This window comes from Bufo bufo, chromosome 10 (assembly GCF_905171765.1).
Source record: "Bufo bufo chromosome 10, aBufBuf1.1, whole genome shotgun sequence".
NCBI classification, from domain to species: Eukaryota; Metazoa; Chordata; class Amphibia; order Anura; family Bufonidae; genus Bufo; species Bufo bufo.
The window spans coordinates 15,920,750-15,944,305 of NC_053398.1; the positions used below are offsets into that span (position 1 = coordinate 15,920,750).

Consider the following 23,556-nt stretch of genomic DNA (forward strand, 5'->3'; position numbering starts at 1 on the left):
CGCTGTTTCTTTCCAGGCACCCATGTGGCTGCTTTCCAGTTATTAGCGGATGTGAGCGGCTATTAATTGGCAGCCAGAAGGAAGAATATAATTTATTGTTAATTAATAACCTGGAAGTCCGCACCTGGAGGAATTAATGAAGGGAACCTGAAGGTAATGTGTAAGCGTAGATCATTTTCTTTCCTCCCACTACACAACCTGTTCCAACATTTGGAGTTATACCTGGACGGGATAGAATATGGCCTGGAGCGTTGGAAGGATTTCAGTGAAGAAATGATCCCACAGTTCGGAAAGAATTAAAACACGGTTTTCACCTGCCGAGAAACATAGAATCGTATGAAACGTCCAGCCCCAGTGATATAGACTGGACCCAAGCCAGCAACCTACTGAAAAATGCTGTGCCCATGGGTGAACTTACCAATAATTCAGCTAGACATCCCAGCTCTGCTACAGTCATACAAATCTCTGCTTCAGCTGAACATCCCAGCTCTGCTACATTCATATATACCTTACCAATACAAACCTCTGCTTCAGCTGAACATCCCAGTCATATGTACTTTACCAGTACAACCCTCTGCTACAGCTAGACATCCCAGCTCTGCTACAGTCATACAAATCTCTGCTTCAGCTGAACATCCCAGCTCTGCTACATTCATTCATACAAATCTCTGCTTCAGCTGAACATCCCAGCTCTGCTACATTCATATATACCTTACCAATACAAACCTCTGCTTCAGCTGAACATCCCAGTCATATGTACTTTACCAGTACAAACCTCTGCTACAGCTAGACATCCCAGCTCTGCTACATTCATATACACTATAACCAATACAAACTTCTGCTTCAGCTAGACATCCCAACTCTGCTACAGTCATACAAATCTCTGCTTCAGCTAGACATCCCAGCTCTGCTACAGTCATACAAATCTCTGCTTCAGCTAGACATCCCAGCTCTGCTACATTCATTCATACAAATCTCTGCTTCAGCTGAACATCCCAGCTCTGCTACATTTATATATACCTTACCAATACAAACCTCTGCTTCAGCTGAACATCCCTGCTCTGCTACATTCATATATACCTTACCAATACAAACCTCTGCTTCAGCTGAACATCCCAGTCATATATACTTTACCAGTACAACCCTCTGCTACAGCTAGACATCCCAGCTCTGCTACAGTCATACAAATCTCTGCTTCAGCTGAACATCCCAGCTCTGCTACATTCATTCATACAAATCTCTGCTTCAGCTGAACATCCCAGCTCTGCTACATTCATATATACCTTACCAATACAAACCTCTGCTTCAGCTGAACATCCCAGTCATATGTACTTTACCAGTACAAACCTTTGCTACAGCTAGACATCCCAGCTCTGCTACACCCATATATACTTTGCCGATACAAACCTCTGCTACAGCTAGACATCCCAGCTCTGCTACATTCATATATATTATAACCAATACAAATTTCTGCTTCATTGGAACAGCCCAGCTCTGCTATATCTGCCACATGGTGACCCAGTGGTGTATATGGGCTCCAGTTTAGGCTACATTCACACGAATGTATTTTGTTTCCGTATCCGTTCCGCATCCGTATGTCCATTCCGTAGCCCCGCAAAAAAAAAAAAAAACATGTCCTATTCTAAGGATAGGCATTGTTCCAAACAATGGACCCGCAAAAAAAAAAAAAAAAAACGGATGCCATACGGTTGTGTGAATGTAGCCTTTTGGTATTCTATTGGTGTATATACTGTAACCAATTAATTGGTACCTGTGGTATATACTTTAATAAATCCATATTGGCCCCAAGGTATATACCGCACCTAATATATGGTGGTGCAGTCATGGGAAGTCATTGGTTTATACTGTATGCAATCCCTGGAGACCCATATAGACTGTACCCAATGTATACTGATCCCGTGATATATACTGTGCTTAGCGCCTGGTATACATTAGTATACATACAGTAGCATACACAGTGCCAGGTGAGCCATTAGTAAATACTATAATCAGTATAGGGCGGTATATACTGTTGGCATTTACATAGCATTGCAGGTCATGGTGGTGGAAGAGTAGGTTTCATTGTAGTAAAGTGCTGTAAAAGTCCTGACACCTCCATACATAGTGTTCTCTCTCCCGGGGGTGTCAGTGCTGTATCTCTTACCTTCATACAACTTGACTTTCTCCTCCATGAAGGCCAAACCCTTGGACAGCAGCTGATTCTACAAGCAAAAGGAACAGTTTGGGCTTCAACAAGTCATCAGCTTCCGTCTGTGTCTGCCTTTGTCTGCAGTTACAGCTTCCACCCAACTTTCCCTGGCTATGATAAGTCTGGGAGTCTAGGAAAGCTGGGTGACAACCCCCCCCCCCCCCCCCCCATTTATCCAGGAACAGATGCAATAACTGCATTTTATAAAGTCAACCCAGTTAGTAAAAGACTGCAGACTGAGGTGTAAGTGCGAATTCACACAATTGTAAGTGTTTTGCGGTCCTGCAAAACACGGATACCGGCCATGTGCACTCTGCATTTTGCGGACTGCACATGGTCGCCCCTATATAGAGAATGCCTAGTCTTGCGGACAAGAATAGGACATGCTCTATATTTTTGCGGAACGGAAATACGGACATACAGAAACGGAATGCACACACAGTATCTTCTGTTTTTTTTGCGGACCCAAAATACTGAAAAGGCTAAACGGTCGCATGCAAGAGGCCTAAATCTCCATGTAGTCCTGGCCTTAAAGGCTATGGACACCCTTGAGGCAATTTTTTATTGTTGCATTTTACTCATTTTGGGCTAAAAATATTTTTTTCTTTTGGTCTTTATTAAACATGTGAAGCCTTATCTCTGATCTCTCGGCCTCATAAACATTCATTATAGCAAAACTCTTTTCAAACTGATAAGAATATGGCATAAACTAATATTTACGAGGTCAAGAGATCAGAGATAAGGTTTCACATGAGCCGCCAGCTGATGGGAGTGAGAAGTAATACTCTGCATACAGACTGATTGTTAAAGGGGTTGTCCGGGTTCAGAGCTATATATAACCAGTTCTTCACCCCCCGACCCTTCCGAGTTGAGCATTTCATGGGTCGATCTTTAGCGCTGCCCTAGGATGTTTTACGGGCTAACGACTGGGCCATTGGTGCTGATGACGTCACTGGGCTCACTGCTAGGCAGAAGCCTCCGCCTAGCAGAGACCCGGTACGTCACCGGATATGAAGAAAAAGACGCTGGATATGATGAAATGCTCCGATGCTCAACTCAGAGCGGCTGGAGGGGTGAAGAACGGGTTATGTCCGGGTTCATAGCTGAGCCCTTTAACCTCTGTATCTCAAAAACAGCTGAAAATATTTAATATCGACCAATTGAAAAAATTATTTTTAGTCCAAAATGAGTAAAAAGCAATCAAAAAAAAAAATTGCCCCAAAGGTGTCCATAGCTTTTAACTTTAACAGCATTCTCTAGAAGTAGAAACAGTCTGGTATACTGCAGCTAAGTCCTATAGATGGTGTCCTGACCTTCCCCTGGCAGAAAATATCTGAGAAAAGAAGGACTGAGCATGCTGGATTTCAACATGTCCAATCCTTTGTACCCACAGGACACAAGCACAGGCCAAGTCAAACATGCACGTGTGAATAGCTGACAGCAGGATGAGGCCTAAGACAGCAGATATTGAAGGTGTATGGGCGGCTTTAGGCTGGGGAGCCGCCCGTCTTGCATATCCCCGGTTTGGAGATGGGCACATAGATGGGGCTGATTAGCAGCTCTCTGTATAACCAGCACTTCTGTAAATGGCCAACTTTAGGCGTTGTGCCCTTTTGAGTAGAGGAACCATGAAAGTGAGACACACGGCAGTCTCTCCATCTGAATCATGTTTGGTGGTGTACCGTAGGATGCTGCGGCGAGACAGTTGCAGCTGCAGCGAAATTGCAGGGAAAACCCCAGCGGGTCTCTACTCGGCAACCGCATGACTTACCTGAAAGTAATCCGTTATGAACGAGCCAAGTTCACTCTTCAGTAAATGTCTGGGAGGCAAAAAGAGAAAAAAAATGGGTGAGGGAGTCGTGTAAAATAATAATGCAGTAGAGAACAAATAGTGCAGAATATTGGGCACCTACAATATTTGTGTTATTTCTATATGTATAAAATAAATAAATAAATACAAATATATATACAGTAATAACACAATCAGAGGGTGTCCTGCTTGTAGACCTCCAGCGATCGGCTGTGATCCAGCAGCAAGTGTTCAATTCCTCTGCAGCGCCACCACAGGGGAGAAGAGGAATTGCACAGTTCTCAATGAAATCAGTGGTTTGACCAAATAATGCCTGAACCTGTCGGGTCCTCCAGCTACTCCTTTTGTCTCAGTTCCCCCCAAGTGTAGGGCAGGTTCGCTTCAGCGCTACAAATTCCGTTATTGTTTTCCATTATATCATGTTTATAACAGAATTTGTAAGACGCAATTCAAAACGGAAACCTCTAGAGGCACTCCGCTTTGATACGTCATGATAGAGGTCTATGGGCAAGCAGGATGCGTTTGGTTTTCGTTATCCAGGACGGAAAAGAAAGTCCTTGTCGACGGGATTCGTAACGCTGATGCGAACCCGCCCTTTACTTGGGGGAACGGAGACAAAGGAGTACCTGGAGGACCCGACAGGTCCATGCATTATTTGGTCAAACCACTGATTTAGTTGAGAACTGTGCAATTCCTCTTCTCCCCTGTGGTGGCGCTGCAGGAATTCAACGCTCGCTGCTGGATCACAGCTGATTGCTGGAGGTCTGACAAGCAGGACACCCCCTGATTGTGTTATTGTCGTGGGGGGCTCTACTAATAAAAACCAGGCTAAACCTCCTCTATGGGCACATTTATTGCTTTGCTGGCAGTTTTGGGTTTTGGACAATAAGGCTATGTTCCTTTAACGATACAGAGGATTCGCCCGGTCTTGATCTGCGCTGCCGGCCAATGCTTTGAACGTTCTCAGTGTTTTCAGTGAAAGAAAACAAAGGCCCCACTGTCCGCTGCTGAATCTTCCCCTCTTGTTATCTCTCCATTTTGCACAGAAACCCAGCACCGACTCTGACGGCAGGAAACAAGATTCCGCTACTTCAACAATGTCTCCTTTAACTAAAAATTACACAATTTGGACTAGAAAAATAACAAAACGGACTGGGAGACAAGAAAAATTCCACCTTAAAATAAATTCCGCCGTAAACTAAATCCCACCTTAAAATGAATTCCACACTAAAAATATTTCCACTTTAAAATAAATTCTGCCTTGAAACAAACATAAAAGGGATATAATATATTAAAATATACAACATGCTGTATTTTTCGCCCCATAAGACGCAGTTTTATTCCCCCAAAGTGCGTCTTATGGGGTGAATACTAATGAGCGCTTCCGTCATGGAAGCGCTCATTAGTATCAGAGGACCGGGAAGCGGCGAAGGCTCAGTACTCACCGCTTCCTGGTCCTCGGCTGTTGGCTGTGAAGGTGAGGGCACTCTGTGACCTCACGCTGTGCGCGCCGGTTCACAGCACAGCCGACAGCAGGAGGAAGAAGAGCGCGGGCGGTGAGGAGCGGCGGCGTCCAGGAGCAGGAGAGGTAAGTGCTTTTTTTTTTACTTTATGTCATCTGAGGGCATGGGGCACATCTGAGGCAATAGGGGCTGATAAAAAGAGGCAATGGGGGCTGATATGAAACTTGGGCTAGTCAAAAGAGGCATGGGGACTAATATGAGGCTGGGGGCTGATCAAATGAGGCATGGGGGCTAATATGAGACTGGGGGCTGATCAAATGAGGCATGGGGGACTGATTTGAGACTGGGGGTCTGATCTGAGGTCTGAATGGGGTCTTAGTCATATTGGGGTTCATATCTGAGATCTGATTGGGGGTCATTAACTTTTGGGTGTGAGCTGAGGTCTGATTGTGGGTCTGATCTGAGGTCTTATTACCATTGGGGGTCTGATTGGTGGTCTGATCTGAGGTCTGACGAAAAATATTTTTTCCTATTGTCCTCCTCTAAAACCTAGGGGCGTCTTATGGACCGGTGCGTCTTATAGGGCGAAAAATACGGTAAGTAATTGACAAACATGACATTCACCAAGATCCCTGGATGGTTATATGTGAGACACTTTACCGGTCATCTCCATTCATTGTAATTATCGGATTTCGTGATTATGGCGGAGCGCTATGCCATATTGGAAAAATGACACGTGTACAAAAATGTTACATTTTAATTTGCAATCTGAAATTACAGACGTGTTAAATTGGCGGGATGACTAAAGGGGTGGGGCTCTTGAAGGACCTCCTTCCATCGACCAATAGATCAGCAGACCTCATGCCTGTATGGAAACCACTGTTTTCATGGCCACCAATCAGCATTCAGCTCTCGTTTTCTAAGTAGTCACTGATCGGTTGCTACGGGCATCAAAGACAAGTTTTTATCAGAAGCTGCTTTTCTAATGAGGACGTCTAATTTAAACTGATTAACAGCAATTATATAAGCAGAGACGCCGTTTCGCCAGATTGATTCCGCACCGGGGAGTTGCACTTTAAGTTGTGGTGACAGGTGCACTAAGCTCGGGGCTTTGCAGTCACATTCTCTCTGCTGAAGATAATCTTTCTTGGCCGAGAGTCTGGAGATGATTGAACCCGTTTAGACAGGTCCCGATTTTTCCGACTGCCGGGACCAGGGCTGAGCGGGCAGCAAGCTCCATGCGAATGCAAAGCGTTAAATATGGACACGAACTATGGCACTGAGTAGGAAATAGTCAGTCCCTTAAAATATTTGGGAAACTAGAAGATGCCCAAATTTTCTCAAACCTGCCACTGTATTGGTATTTTTGTCGATAAAATTGGGACATGTAAGCCCTGCCCTAGGAATGCCCAAAACCCACCCAGGGATGCCCACTTGTGGGTGGGGCTTACACAAGTCCCACCCACTTTCAGCCTGAATTTATTAGGATTCTCTCTCTCTCTCTCTCTGAAAACTCAGAACGGTTGGCAACTAGGCTATTAAATGTGTAGACCTCAGGAAAAGTTGGAGTTTCCCTTCGGCGTGAAAGGTTCGGGTTATCTAAAAATTCTGTTATAACTTATGGTCCGTGGTAGCAGAATCCGTACCGGAATTCTTAGATAACCCGAACCTGAAACCACAAGTTCGCTCATCCCTAGTGACGAGCTTTCTCCTATATTCCACTGTCCAATTTAAAATTAGGATTGCTACTCTCATCCTAATTTATAAAATACAGATTTTTCATACATTTTTTTTATTTATTATTTTTCTCTACCCCCTTCTTTCTGTTCACACTTTTTCCACCTACTTTCAGTTTTGCTCATCTATAGAACAGTCATAGCGAGCCTGAGAGGCTTTCGCAAACAACAGCTATTAGTATCGGAATGAAAGAGAACTTCACAGATATGAATCTTTAATTAAAAATTAATGTCAGGAAAACCTCTTAGATGGTGTCCATTACACTGCTCTGCCGTAAAGCGAGACTCTCTTGCTGTGCTACAGAATGGGAGGAGCATGCTATTAGCGTTCGTGTCTGGAGACAATCACTATTTATTTACAAATATAAACATTTTGGCAATTTTGTATCACAGTGAAGCTCCGCCCACAGTCAGGGCGCACAGGGTGCAATGCAAGTAGCTGGAAGAAAGAGCACAATGTTAGGCTAGGGGTCCGTCCACAATGGCTTCTGCTGACCCTCATATAGGTAGGCCGTGAGGATGCGTGCTAGTTGAAATCGGTTAGGCCCCTTTCACACGAGCGAGTATTCCGCTCAGGTGCAATGCGTGATGCGAACGCATTGCGCCCGCACGGAATCCGGACCCATTCATTTCAATGGGGCTGTGCACATGAGCGTTGGTTTTCACGCATCACTTGTGCGTTGCGTGAAAATCGCCGCATGCCATCATGGTGGCTCAGTGGTTAGCACTGGTTCTATGCAGCGCTGGGGTCCTAGGTTCAAATCTGACTAAGGAAAACATCAGCATGGAGTTTGTATGTTCTCCCTGTTTTTGTGTGGGGTTCTCCGGTTTCCTCGCAGACTACAAAAGATATAACTTAGATTGTGAGCTCCACTGGGAAGAGCAAGAGATGATAAGGTCTTTAAAATGCTGCGGAATATGTCAGCGCTACATAAGTGAGTAAAATATACTATAATAAGAACTGGAGACTGTCACCAAGTTGCTGTTGACAGATCTGTTATTTTAAATGTGCTTTTTACATACACATTGTGTATTTTAGATGGAGTTTCCTTTTAAGTTTGTAGTCAGTAATACGTAAATGGTAAAATTAAAACTTTTCTCAAACAAGTAAGGCCTCATGCACACGACCATGTGTCGGCCGTGCCCATATTGCAGCCTGCAAACAACACGAATGCGGATCCATTCACTTGAATGGGTCCACAATCTGGAAGATACAGTGCGAAACTGAGGCACGGATTGGAAGCCCACGGAAACCCTCAGCATGCACTACTTTCTTGTGGTGCAGACCATCGGATGCAGATCGCGGACCCCATTCAAGTGAATGGGTCCACGTCCGCAGACGGAGGACACGCAGTTTGTGCTCAGCAAGGCCGGTACATGGTCTTGTGCATGAGGCCTAAATCCGAGGAGATGTTCTAACTGAGATACTAAAGCAGTTTTACTTGTTGGAGATCGAATGGATGGAGGGTGGGGGATTTAATTGGGTGCCCATATGCTTCTTGTTATCTGCATATAGTCCGCAAATGTAAAATCTTCCACCTTTTATTTGTTTAGTTTTTTTTTCTCAGATTTTGTGCAGAAAAACTGGAGACGATCACTAAGCTATTGAAAAGGAGAACAACTGGAGACTGTCACCAAGTTGCTGTTGACAGATGTGTTATTTTATATGAAAACTGGAGACTGTAACCAAGTTGCTGTTGACAGATGTGTTGATTTAATGGAGAAGAACTTGAGATGGTCACCAAGTTGACACTGTCAGTTCTGTTATTTTAAAAGAGCTATTTACGAGCAAAAAAGTCAATACACATTAGGAAAAACTTCATTTTTAGCACCACCTGCCTTTTGAGTATGTATTTTTTATGCATTTTAAGTTATTTGTTTATTTAGTTGCTTTTTTAATTCAGGTATTGTGCAGAAAAACTGGAAACTATCACTATGTTGCTGTTGACGGATGTGCTATTGTAAATTAGAAGAACCGGAGACTGGCATTGTGTCGCTGTCGGAAGATGTGTTATTTTAATGGAGAACTGGAGATTGTCACCAATTTGCTGTTGACAGATCTGTTATTTTAAAAGAGAACTGAAGTTGCTGTTGACAGATCTGTTTTTTAAAGGAGCTACTTACAAGGAAAGACATCAACCTACAATAGGAAATGCTTGATTTTTTTTTCTCACCACCCGCCTTCTGATTATGTATTTTAGATGGAGTTCGCCTTTAAGCTTGTGATCGGTTTATTAAAAGGCAAGCATTTGTGCCTTCTGGGTAATGGTGTGAGCTGGGAATCTGACGGTTTAGTGTCAGAATAATGCAGCAGGTGAGTGTGAGAAATGTCGGACGTGTGCCGCTGCGTTCACGTTGGTGACCTTGCTCACAGCTGCGCTCCTCTGCACCATACCTGATGTTCTCGTTGAGGGAGTAGAGTTCGTTGGCTTGCAGGCCTCCTCCTTTGAACACGTTGATGACGGCGTTCTGCACACTGGGGAGGGAAACCACTAAAAATTCAGTATGTGACATCTGCCCCAGAACAATGTGGTGACAAACATCTGACGACATACAGAAAACCAGGCGAGAAAAAGAATCGTTGCACATAGCAGCTGTGGCCTTTCAGAGCAACACCCCCCCCCCCCCCAAAAAAAAAAAAAGGATGCATGGGTGCACAGATATGCAGATCTGCCATTCAGGAGCTCAGGAAAGCTGGGTGAGAACAGTAATAAGTGCTGTAATCACGGCTTCGACAGCTTGATTTCAACTGTATCTGCGTCCTCATACTGTGTGTGGAAGGGGGCACTGAAGGGGGCATCAGACTGTGTGTGGAAGGGGGCACTGAAGGGGGCATCATACTGTGTGTGGAAGGGGGCACTGAAGGGGGCATTATACTGTGCGTGGAAGGGGGCACTGAAGGGGGCATCATACTGTGTGTGGAAGGGGGCACTGAAGGGGGCATCAGACTGTGTGTGGAAGGGGGCACTGAAGGGGGCATCATACTGTGTGTGGAAGGGGGCACTGAAGGGGGCATCAGACTGTGTGTGGAAGGGGGCACTGAAGGGGGCATCATACTGTGTGTGGAAGGGGGCACTGAAGGGGGCATCAGACTGTGTGTGGAAGGGGGCACTGAAGGGGGCATCATACTGTGTGTGGAAGGGGGCACTGAAGGGGGCATCAGACTGTGTAGGGGGAACACTAAGGGTGCATATTATACTGTGTGGGCACCCTGCTATGAAAGGGGCACAATGGGGGCATTATGCTGTGTGAGGTCATTAATGGGGCATCATAGCAGGTGGGGGGCACTAAGAAGGCATCATTACTGTGTGTGGGGCAATAAAGGGGCATCAATTTTATGTGGGGCCAATTAGTGGACATCATAACTATGTGGGGCCACTAAGGAGCACCTTTGCTATGTTGGGGCACTAAAGAGGCATCATTACTGTGTGGGGAGCATTAAAGGGACATCATTACTATGCTAGGGTCACTAAGGGGCACTTTTACTATGTTGGGGCACTAAAGGGGCATCATTACTATGTGGGGCCAATAAGTGGGCATCATTACTATGTAGGGCCACTAAGGTGCCCCTTTACTATGTGGGAGGCACTAAGGAGGCATCATTACTATGTTAGGCGCTCTAAGGGGGCATCATTACTATGTTAGGCGCTCTAAGGGGGCATCATTACTATGTGGGGCCAATAAGTGGGCATCATTACTATGTAGGGCCACTAAGGCGCCCCTTTACTATTTGGGAGGCACTAAGGAGGCATCATTAGTGTGTGAGGGGTAGCAAGGAGGCATCATTACTATGTTAGGCGCTCTAAGGGGGCATCATTACTGTCTGGAGGCAGTAAAGGTGCCTCAATACTATATCAGGGGCACTTTGCGCTCTCTCATAGTCGGCAGGTTCGCTGTAATGGCAGCCATACTGGTTGTCAACCAACTTTCCCAGCAGCAAGTCTGCCTAACCAGGAACCGATATGGATGTGACAGATGCATCATCACACACCTGACAATGCGGGGTTCCAGAAAGGCTGGGTGACAACCTCTGCGGAAGCTGGAATACTAGAATTCGTGGTTGTCACCCAGCTCCTGAGGAGGACACGGACATGCAGGTGACTGTACCTGTTCCACATGGCACTGGAGTTCAGCTGCACGGCCTGTCTGCTGGCATAAAACCGCGGCAAATCGCTGAGCGCCGGGGAGCTCATGAAGCGCGGCCGAGGGCGCCGGAGCGACCCCATCTTGTTGAAGTACGGCAGCAGAGTCTGACTCCCAGTCATGCGGGCAGGAGGATGAACGACGGACGCGGTCTGTTCTGCGGTGGAAGCGATGAAGGAGAGCGGACGAGGGAGAAACTGCAAAGAGAAAAATATATAAAAATCACAACTGTGATATTAATAATAAACGGAAAAATATATAATAACCCCCCCCCCCCCCCCCCACTGTACATTAGAGGAAGATTCGCCGAGGAGCACAAACAACCAATAGGAAACGAGGCCGCAGACTGAAAGTATTAGGACCATTTATACTAGAAGGGACAATATTCCGTATACAGACCTCAGCTGCTGCAGAACCTGTTTTTGGAGAATAAGAGGATTTCCTGTTCCCCATTGATTGCTATGAAACTCCCTAGTCTGTGTCATCTGAGGTGTGTATTATGAGGTTCTGCAGCAGCTGAGGTGTGTATTATGAGGTTCTGCAGCAGCTGAGGTGTGTATTATGAGGTTCTGCAGCAGCTGAGGTGTATTATGAGGTTCTGCAGCAGCTGAGGTGTATATTATGAGGTTCTGCAGCAGCTGAGGTGTATATTATGAGGTTCTGCAGCAGCTGAAGTGTGTATTATGAGGTTCTGCAGCAGCTGAGGTGTATATTATGAGGTTCTGCAGCAGCTGAGGTGTGTAGTATGAGGTTCTGCAGCAGCTGAGGTGTGTATTATGAGGTTCTTCAGCAGCTGAGGTGTATTATGAGGTTCTGCAGCAGCTGAGGTGTATATTATGAGGTTCTGCAGCAGCTGAGGTGTGTATTATGAGGTTCTGCAGCAGCTGAGGTGTGTATTATGAGGTTCTGCAGCAGCTGAGGTATGTATTAGGAGGCTCTGCAGCAGCTGAGATGTGTATTAGGAGGTTCTGCATCAGCTGAGGTGTGTATTATGAGGTTCTGCAGCAGCTGAGGTGTGTATTATGATGTTCTGCAGCAGCTGAGGTGTGTATTAGGAGGTTCTGCAGCAGCTGTGGTGTGTATTATGAGGTTCTGCAGCAGCTGAGGTGTGTATTATGAGGTTCTGCAGCAGCTGAGGTGTGTATTATGAGGTTCTGCAGCAGCTGAGGTGTGTATTATGAGGTTCTGCAGCAGCTGAGGTGTGTATTATGAGGTTCTGCAGCAGCTGAGATGTGAATAAGGAGGTTCTGCAGCAGCTGAGGTGTGTATTAGGAGGTTCTGCAGCAGCTGAGGTGTGTATTATGAGGTTCTGCAGCAGCTGAGGTGTGTATTATGAGGTTCTGCAGCGGCTGAGGTGTGTATTATGAGGTTCTGCAGCAGCTGAGATGTGTATTAGGAGGTTCTGCAGCAGCTGAGGTGTGTATTAGGAGGTTCTGCAGCAGCTGAGGTGTGTATTATGATGTTCTGCAGCAGCTGAGGTGTGTAGTATCAGGTTCTGCAGCAGCTGAGGTGTGTATTATGAGGTTCTCCAGCAGCTGAGGTGTGTAGTATGAGGTTCTGCAGCAGCTGAGGTGTGAATTATGAGGTTCTGCAGCAGCTGAGGTGTGTATTATGAGGTTCTGCAGCAGCTGAGGTGTGAATTATGAGGTTCTGCAGCAGCTGAGGTGTGTATTGTGAGGTTCTGCAGCAGCTGAGGTGTGTATTATGAGGTTCTGCAGCAGCTGAGGTGTGTATTATGAGGTTCAGCTGCTCAGCATGATGATCTGATTATCACTTTAGCGGCATGTCTTCTATATTAACTCCTCGTTCTCAGGACACTGTGGCCCCGTATTACCCAGCTGAAGGGCCACATGTCCTAATACCACATATAAGAATGAGAGCTGGAATCTGACTGGCTGCGCCTCCTTTTGGATTTTTTCCGAGGCCTCATAGGTCGGTTATTTTTGGAAATTCGCCGATAGGTAAATGAATGACTTCTTCCCCTTTTTTTATGAGACGGTCATGACCTTTGCAGAAGATCGTTCTACAATGGCAGTTTCCTGATAGCCGCAGCTCCCCTCCCCCTCCCGAGTGATCGCTTTGTGCGCGGTCTGTGCAGACTTCTACCGCCTGACCAGTGTGTGGGGCTTTTGGAGAACTTCAAATGTCACTTCAGTCTTTGTTCAGGTCGACTACAACTGACCCCTCTGCGTCATGGTGTTCCTCAAAAACACACTATAAGGCTGTGCACGCCCGGAGTGCAGCTCCCCGCGCCTCTCCGATGTCTCTTCGTTGTCTTTTTACTATTTGCACTTATTTTTCATCATTGAAATAAAAAAATAAAAAAACTCTATGGAAACCGTCAGCAAATCTCCTGTTGACTGATCTTATATTATTATTATAAGCAATAATTAAAATCCATATACTTCCGTAATAAGATCCGTCAACAGCAGAGAGATTCCAAAGAGACATGCTGGGAGTTGTAGTTTCACAGCAGCTGGCGCGCCTTGGCGCTTATCCACCCCAATGGAATATTATGCGCATTCAGCATATTAATGGGGGGAGGGAGTTTTGTACATTCTAAGGCTCCATTCACACATCCGCAATTCCGCTCCGCATTTTGCGGAACGGAATTGCGGACCCATTCATTTCTATGGGGCCGCACAGATCCGATAATGCGGACCCGCACTTCCGGGTCCGCATTTCCATTCTCGAAAAAAAAATAGAACATGCCCTATTCTTGTCCGCAATTACGGACAAGAATAGGCATATTCTATTAGTGCCAGCAATGTGCGGTCCGCAAAATGCGGAATGCACATTGCTGGTGTCCGTGTTTTGTGGATCCGCAAAACACACACGGATGTGTGAATGGACCCTAAGGCCTCCTGCACACAAAAGTTTTTTTGTACTCCATATGCCTTCCGTTTCCGTATTTCCGTTCCGTTGAAAGATAGAACATGTCCTATTATTGCCCGCAAATCACGTTCCGTGGCTCCATTCAAGTCAATGGGTCCGCAAAAAAAAAACGGACCACATACGGAAATGCATCCGTGTGTCTTCCGTATCCGTTCCGTTTTTGCGGAACCATCTATTGAAAATGTTATGCCCAGCCCAATATTTTCTATGTAATTACTGTATACTGTATATGCGATACGGAAAAACGGAACGGATAAAAACGGAAACGCAACGGAAACAAAAAAAACTGAAAAACGGATTTGGAAAAAACGGCCTGCAAAACACTGAAAAAGCCATACGGTCGTGTGCAGGAAGCCTATAGCTGCTGCAAAACTACCATTGAGGATGATGGGGGTTGTAGTTTTGCAACAGCTGCATAGGGGGAGATGAGGCAGGAACACAGAAGGGCGGCTGATTTCAGACGTATAGTTTCTCAAATGTTTATCATGAGGATGAGGAGGATGAGGGTCCCCCTCCCCCCCCCCCCCACTGTCACGAGTGCTCTTCCTGCCCGCCAGATAATGCAGTCACGAGGACATATAAACTCCTAGATTGTCATCATTATACATTTTTGCGAGGAATTTGGAGTTATTGATTAGCTTTTATACCGGTCAATGATTAACCGCTGGGACGGGACGGAATCTATAAACCGGCCCTGGATTATAACAATAGGATCTGTAAGGTCAGGGGCGGAACGTGGACGCCGCGGCGCGCCGACGCCGCTTCACGCCTCAGATTTGCCAATTTTCAAATATTATGAATATACTTAAAAATATTATTTGTATTCTTTTATATTCATTAGGTAGATTTTATATTTACATATTTTATATATATATCTATAGAATTTACTAAAACCGGAGGGGCGATGGGACATTACCTTGCCTCGCGCCAGTTTAGGTTCGGTCATACCCTTCTACGGCATGCAGACAATGACTTACCCGGTGTCATCGGTCCAGACAGTTCGGTCGATGAACTTTAGGCTGATTTTAACAAGTCAGATCACAATGGGATCCGATGCGGTGGTGGGGTGGGGGGTGCAGGAAACGTGATAAATAGGGTCAGAGTTGGGGCGACCTTAGAATTTTCCATCCCTAATTTAAGAAAGAATATAATGGACGCCAGACGCCAGGACGACCTTTGTAACACTGACCTACATGTTACTGAGGAACACAAGGCGACCAGCAGCCTGCCAGCTGTTACAGCACCGAAGGTCCTAGGTCGTCAATGGGGGATCAATGCCAAAACGTACGACATATCCCCCCTCCCCTTACATGAGCCCCGTCACCCAGTTTTCCAAGAAGGCTAAATTAGCTCTAGCTTCACTTATGGGGCGTATTTTCTGTTGCCAGAACCTATGACGGAGGCCTCCACCGTAGATGTGATCCTATAGCCTTATCCACCCGGGTGTTTTTGACCGTGCATGCAAAAACCGCACCATAAAAAATGCGGCAAAAGCACATAAAAAGAAAAAAACAGCAATGGCCGCGGTTTTGTCATACGGTTTTCGGTTGCTCAACGTGTTTCACCTGAACTAGCAGTGCGGCAACTTACAGTAAAAGCCACCGACGGTTTTGCCACCTTTTTTTTTATGCAATTTTGACTGCGTGATGAAAAATATGTCCCACGTGTATCCACGCCAGGGGTATATGCAGACGCGTGTATTATGCGCTGGTATTTGGGCAGAAAATCCGCAGCACAATGCAGTTTCGGTCAGGTGGAGGCGATAAAAAAAAAAAATCCCATTTAGACGGTGCGGAAATTGATCTGCGGTGCGGATTATGACTAGGGATGAGCGGGCGCTCCGTACAGTATTCAAACGAAGCATTATGCGAATCGACTTCGGATGTTTCACCCTTTGGGGTACGACTACATGGCGCGGTCGCGTGGCTTAAATGAGACATAAAATACAGCGGAAAAGAGCTCAAAGTGACTTCACATAAGTGACAGAGCGCTGAAACTATTCTGCCCTCAGGGACGGCGGCGCTGACCTCTCCTTCTCTGGGGAATGCCATTTGACCCAGGTGATCTTCTGAAGTCTGCTCCTACTCCGGTTACAGCTCCAGCTCTGCTATGTTCAGTCTCCATCGCTCAGCCGCACCCTTCTATACCTGAAAAGCTATGGTTAAACGCTTCCCCGATTCTCCGGCGAAGCGGTGTGCAATGTGTTAATGAAGATCAGCTCGATGCCTGGCCAGTTCATTCAGGGTCTGGGGAGCAATGTGCTATGCCTCACACAAAAGTGGTCTTCGATGGACCGGGCCAGGACTTTGTGCTTGTGGATTTTGTCTCATAGTGACTTCCAAATAATTCCTGGTATTTGTGGTACTAATGGCTATCCGTGACTATGTCCTGTCTTGTCCTTTGGTCACTGCGTTAGGTTTTTGAACTACTCTCCACGTCCCCAGGTTGGAGCGCCCGTGTCCCCGGGTTGGAGCACCCATATCCCCAGGTTGGAGCTCCCATATCCCCAGGTTGGAGTGCCCGTGTTTCCAGGTTGGAGCTGGAGCTCCCAAGTCTCCAGGTTGGAGCTGGAGCTCCCAAGTCTCCAGGTTGGAGCTGGAGCTCCCAAGTCTCCAGGTTGGAGCTGGAGCTCCCAAGTCTCCAGGTTGGAGCTGGAGCTCCCAAGTCTCCAGGTTGGAGCTGGAGCTCCCAAGTCTCCAGGTTGGAGCTGGAGCTCCCAAGTCTCCAGGTTGGAGCTGGAGCTCCCAAGTCTCCAGGTTGGAGCTGGAGCTCCCAAGTCTCCAGGTTGGAGCTGGAGCTCCCAAGTCTCCAGTGTGGAGCTCCCAAGTCTCCACGTTGGAGCTCCCAAGTCTCCACGTTGGAGCTCCCAAGTCTCCACGTTGGAGCTCCCAAGTCTCCAGGTTGGAGCTCTCAAGTCTCCAGGTTGGAGCTCCCGTGTTCCCAGGTTGGAGGGCCCATGTCTCCAGGTTGGAGCACCCATGTCCCCAGGGCCCCGCACATTTTCAGGTTTCTGCATTCTGCCATATGCGGCCAGTGCTGCATTGACCTCTAACATCATCACGAGTTGTGCTCAGCCACGGAGGCGCGCTGCCTGCCGCCCTGTGGTGTCTCTGTACAGGGACATATCATCGAGCAGGCATCAACAACCTCCAGCTGTTCTAAAACGACGACTCCCAGAATCCTGTATTCACTTCTATGGGAGTTACAAGAAAAGCCAAGCAAGTGTGCATGCTGGGAGTTGTAGTTTCACAGCAGCTGGAGTGCCGAACGCTGCTGACCCATATCACAGAGATAGTCTCCACGGGGTAGGCCAAGATTAGAAAAACATGGCTTCTTTATTCCAAAAACAGCCCCACACCTGTCCATGGGTCGTACCGGGCAGCTGAGTTTCACTGAAGTGAATGGGGCTGAGCTGTAGTGCCGCACACAACTTGTGGACAGGTGCGGGGGCTATTTTTGGAAGAAAGCAGCCATCTTTTCCCAGTCCTGGACAACCCCTTTAATTTTGGCCTTTGCTGCCATCCTGCATTACATGGACGCATGCTGCATAATTCACACTGGGAGCCCGCCTCGTTGGCACAGGCCGTTATCTGCAGCAGGTAGCGCTAATTATCCCTCGTATTCCGGCAGTTCCTCTTTCTGACGTTCTCCTGTGATACGACTCCTCCATAAAGCCCTGGATCAGGCAGTAAACACTTGTGTCACACGTATCGGCCGCATTACACAGTGTAACAAACACGCAGAAGTCCCCTGTGTGCAGCAGATCCAACCGCGCCAGCCGTCGGAAGAGGCCTTTGTATTATTGCCGGTTTTGGGGCATGATGATGCATACCGTACATATCTGCTGTCCCAGAAAAAAGGGGAAACTTCCCGACAAACTGGTTTTTCTCACGGATTAGCAGAAACAGCACTGGAGGTTGTGTGATGGCTGTGCCCACAAACTAGAACCCACACCAGGCCCTGCTGCCATCACTGAACCACTAGTGGCATCATGGCATCAGCCAGCCACGGAGAAAAAATAAATAGGTGTATGTGGCTGGCACTGATATATGTGCAATGGGACTGGCACTGTTATGGGGCATGGTAGCTGGCTATCACTATTATGGGGGTAATGTTAATGGCACTGCTATGGGTCCACTGCGGCCTGCACTGTTATGGGGGCACTGTATTACGGGCACTGTGATGGGCATGGTAGGCATTACTATTGTAAAGCACTGTAAATAGCACTGTTAAGGATTCATTGCAGCTTGCACTGTTATGGGGGAATAGTTATCTATTTATGGGGGTAATGTTAATAGCACTGCCACTGCCTGCACTGTTATGGGGACCTGTAAATGGCACTGTTATGGGGGTACAATAGCTAACACTGTTATGGGGGTATGGTAGCTAGCACTGCTAAAGGAGAACCGTAGCCTGCACTGTTATGGAGGAATAGTAACTAGGTATCACTATTATGGAGGTAATGTTAATGACACTGTTATGGGAGCATTATGACTGGCACTGTTATGGAGGTACAAAAGCTGGCACTGGTATGGGTGCACTGTCAATAGCGCTGTTATGGGGAAATGATAACTAGCTATGTCTATTATGGAGGGTAACGTTAATGGCATCGCTATGGGAGCACTGTGGCCTGCACCTGTTATGGGGGAAATGCAAGTGGCACTATTATAGGGATACTGCCAATAGCACTGTTATGGGGCCATGGTAGCTAACACTGCTATGGGGGCACTGTGGCCTGCACTGTTATGGGCGGATGCTAACTAGCTATCACTATTATGGAGGGTAACGTTAATGGCACTGTTATGGGAGCACTGTGGCTGACACTATTCTGGGGGTACTGTTACCAGCAAGATGATATTTTCTGGGGATCAGCAGTTGTGTGCACTAGTCAGGGCATTAGGATGGGGACTTTCGGGGACGCATGGCCTCTATATTACCGATTTTGTGTGTGGTATCTCCCTGGAGTCAATTCTCCATAGTAGGCGCCTGCGCTGTATAGGGGGGGGGGGGACACCCGCAAATTGAGGTAGAGTGTAATAGAAACAAGCAGCACTGCGCGCCGGCCTGTTCTACAGCTGACCCCCACAGTGTAATAATAGGGGGCTCCAGACCAGCGGTCAGAGGAGGGGTGCCACTCAGTCTCAGTTTTGGGGGGGGGGGGGGGGGCTGCTACAAATATTGGTTTGGGACGCAGGAGCCTTAAATTACACCTGGAAGCTGCATGGGCAAAGTACAGGATGGCACCTGTATTCTGCTGTGGGCTACGGCGAAGGTGAACACGAGCGTCCAGAAAATGACACAACGTGGAACCAGATTGGGAATTGCTTCATGAGCGGTTTCCCCATCACTACCTTTACGGACGTGTGCGGAAAACTAATTTCCTTCTGCTTTTTTTGTTTTTTGTTGCAGCCACAATGACCGTCACCACGTAGGGCAGCCTGTATTCTGCTGACTGGGATTCGCAGAGTACAGACTTCCAAAGGGGGCAGCTCTTGCACGCTTACCACTATGTGAATCAGTCTGGAGTGTAAATGGATTGAATCAGACATAAGGCAGTCGCTCATAGTGCAATTACCTAATACTAGCCACAACTTTACTGGGGTCGGCAATTTATGGTAAAAAAAATAAAAATAAAAAAAAATACTCCCCCCCCCAACAAAAAAAAAGTCACAAATATGAAATCAAACATCACTAACCCCCAAACCTGTAAGGAAAAACACCAGCGCAGGACAAGCTCACGATGTGCACTACACAGATGCGGCAGTGCCGGGTTTGTAATTTAACTCATTGCATGCTGCATTCCTCTGTCAAACTACCCAGTACCACTATGGGTTGTGCCAACTGTCTACCACGTCTTCTCTGCTGACATCCAGGCTGCCACTGCCATTGACAAACTCAGCTCTGCGGCATGTGACAAACTCGGCTCTGCTACACGAGCATGCATCATTTAGAAAGGATTGCCTTCATTATTATTTGGAAAGGAGTGCAGCCCCCATGAGGCTTCTGTACTCACCCTGAGCTGCTGCCCCCCAGCCTGAGCAGATGCTCCTGAAGACCCCTGAGTCTCTCCTGCCAGGGGGGTGCGCGTTCCTCATCAGCCTCCCTGCAGGAATCTCACACTTTGCTGAAGCCCCAGCTCCGCTGCCTGAGATCTCCTCTCCTCCACCCATTGCTCACATCTCTCCACCCCTCCTGCCTGTGACTATTCACTCCCTCTCATCTGCTCACTTGGTAGCAGTCTCAGGAAGTTTACATCTGGTGACCTTTTTTCTTGAGGATGTCTCTAGAATTGTGATGCGACCGTTGGCATCGGCGCGGGGCCACCGGGCTTGGCCATGGACGGAAGCTGCCACCCGATCAGGCATGAATCATGCATGGCAGATGCCTGTAGTATCTGTGCAGCTCACATGGCTTCTATGTTTTATTCATTGCTGGTGGCGCTGCAGCAGGACGCCCGCCCTCCCCCCCCCCCCTGTGTGCCCGCGCCATCCCGTCAGCGTGGAGGAAACATGTCCTCCTGCCTCAAAACCTTCAACTCAGCTTCCACAAACGCGGTCGCCGCGTAGGGTGGTTTCCAGATTCTCCACAGATTGCAAAAAAAGAAAGATTGGGCTGATGGAGTTCAACATGACCGATCCTTTGTTTTCAAGCCACCAACAGAGCTGTCTGGCAGCCGTAAACATTAGACTAATGTCAGCCAAGCCCGCTGATAATGGCGGCCGATGTGTAGGGCGGTTTCCCTCTTTTCCCCAGGTTTCCAAAAGAAGAAGGATTGGGCTGATGGAGTTCGATATGCCCAATCCTTTATTTTCAGGGAGATAAGCCTCAACTAGAGGTGTCTGGCAGAGGCTAAAGGCCCCTATACACATACATGCACACAATCGTATTTTGTTTCCATGTCCGTTCCGTTTTTTGTTTTTGCGGATAGGATGCGGACCCATTCATTTCAATAAGTCCGCAAAAAATGTGGACAGCACACCGTGTGCTGTCCGCATCAGTGTGTCCGTTCCGTAGCCCCGCAAAAAAATAAAACATGTCCTATTCTTATCCGCAAAAAAAAACGGATGTCATCCGTCTTTTTTTTTGCAGATCCGCAATTTGCGGACCGCAAAACACATACGGTCGTGTGCATGTAGTCTTAGGCATCATGCACACGACCGTTTCGTTTTTTGCGGTCCGCAAAACACGGAAGCCGCCCGTGTGCATTCCGTAATTTGCGGAACGGAACAGGCGGCCCATTGTAGAAATGCCTATTCTTGTCCGCCAAACGGACAAGAATAGGACATGTTATATATTTTTTTAGCGGGGCCACGGAACGGAGCAACGGATGCGCACAGCACACGGAGAGCTGTCCGCATCTTTTGCGGCCCCATTGAAGTGAATGGGTCCGCACCCGAGCCGCAAAAACTGCGGCTCGGATGCGGACCAGAACAACGGTCGTGTGCATGAGGCCTTAGACTAATGCCACCCAAGACAGCTGATTTTGTCAGGTCGATGTGTAGGGTAGTTTCCCGATCCTCCCCAAATTGCAAAAAGAAGGATTGGGCTGAGGGATTTTAGTATGTCCAATCCTTTGTTTTCAGGGAACATAAGCCTCATCCAGAGGTGTCTGGCAGCGGCCCTCATACAGTGCCATCCTCTATGTCCTCATACAGTGCCATCCTCTATGTCCTCATACAGAGCCATCCTCTATGTCCTCATACAGTGCCATCCTCTATGTCTTCATACAGTGCCATCCTCTATGTCCTCATACAGTGCCATCCTCTATGTCCTCATACAGTGCCATCCGCCATGTCCTCATACAGTGCCATCCTCTATGTCCTCATACAGTGCTATCCGCCATGTCCTCATACAGTGCCATCCTCTATGTCCTCATACAGTGCCATCCGCCATGTCCTCATACAGTGCCATCCGCCATGTCCTCATACAGTGCCATCCGCCATGTCCTCATACAGTGCTATCCGCCATGTCCTCATACAGTGCTATCCGCCATGTCCTCATACAGTGCCATCCTCTATGTCCTCATACAGTGCCATCCTCTATGTCCTCATACAGTGCCATCCTCTATGTCCTCATACAGTGCCATCCTCTATGTCCTCATACAGTGCTATCTGCTATGTCCTCATAGTGCTATCCGCCATGTCCTCATACAGTGCCATCCTCTATGTCCTCATACAGTGCCATCCGCCATGTCCTCATACAGTGCCATCCTCTATGTCTCCATACAGTGCCATCCTCTATGTCCTCATACAGTGCCATCCTCTATGTCCTCATACAGTGCCATCCTCTATGTCCTCATACAGTGCCATCCTCTATGTCCTCATACAGTGCCATCCGCCATGTCCTCATACAGTGCCATCCTCTATGTCCTCATACAGTGCCATCCTCTATGTCCTCATACAGTGCCATCCTCTATGTCCTCATACAGTGCTATCTGCTATGTCCTCATAGTGCTATCCGCCATGTCCTCATACAGTGACATCGCTATGTCCCAATTTCCCATGCAGCTAATGACTGTTGTTCTGCTGATATGGAATTACCATTCTAGCGATTTTCTCCTATTTTCGGCAGAGCGGTCCGAGTCTGCTCCTTGGATCCCACCCAGATTTCATATTCGGACTCGTCACAAGGTGTCTCTTACATTCTTGTCTTCAGGACCTGGGGGCAACCAATCCGTCTTCTACACATTTATTCTGGAATGACACACATTCTCCAGGAGAGATAGAGACAAGGGGTAGAGACAAGATAGTAGTGCCAGCACGGCACTAACCTCATTAGCTAGGGCCATTGTGTTACCCATAATACTGAGCCAACCTCATTGCAGTGTCCATGCCCATTCTGTGTCCATCCACATGTACCAGCCATGGAATATATATAAATGTTTCAGCACAGTGCCCCTTATCATACAACACGCTTATCTCTTCCATGTTCCTTCTTTGCTGTCTTCTTCTCCTCTACCAGGAACGTACATGGGCAACTGTGGCTTTCTCTTCCCGCGCCAGTCTTTATGGTTCTGAAACCATACTGGAAGTCCGGAGAAGCTCATGAAGGAGCCTAGGCAGAAACCGAAGACAGGTTGTCCAACGCTTCGTTCAAGGGGCGGCCATTTGTCCATAACCCTTGAAGGACCTTCTATCTGGAGGGTGATGGTCAGGGCCCTTGTCCTCTTGAAGAGGGCTTGCGTTAGACAAAATCCTTGTGCATTTTGCGTGGCATGCTCACACTTGGTCGTTGGGTTGGGTAGTCATGATGAGGCTCATGTGAGGCCAACCCTGGTCTAGAATATAGCAGGAGGACAAT

At 47.4% G+C, this 23,556-nt stretch overlaps 1 protein-coding gene across 1 annotated transcript in view; it reads right to left on the minus strand.

Moving 5' to 3' along the window:
• Positions 1–20,600, minus strand: part of PRR5L (proline rich 5 like) — a 31,064-nt gene extending 10,464 nt beyond the window's left edge. Inside the window, exons 1-6 of the mRNA XM_040410148.1 lie at positions 20,270–20,600; positions 11,326–11,558; positions 9,614–9,694; positions 3,981–4,029; positions 2,165–2,222; positions 223–314 (exon numbers count right to left, since the gene is read on the minus strand). Of these exons, the coding sequence (XP_040266082.1) occupies positions 223–314; positions 2,165–2,222; positions 3,981–4,029; positions 9,614–9,694; positions 11,326–11,483 (438 nt within the window). The 5' untranslated portion in view covers positions 11,484–11,558; positions 20,270–20,600. The remainder of the gene's footprint in view (positions 1–222; positions 315–2,164; positions 2,223–3,980; positions 4,030–9,613; positions 9,695–11,325; positions 11,559–20,269) is intronic.
• Positions 20,601–23,556: the final 2,956 nt, after the last annotated feature.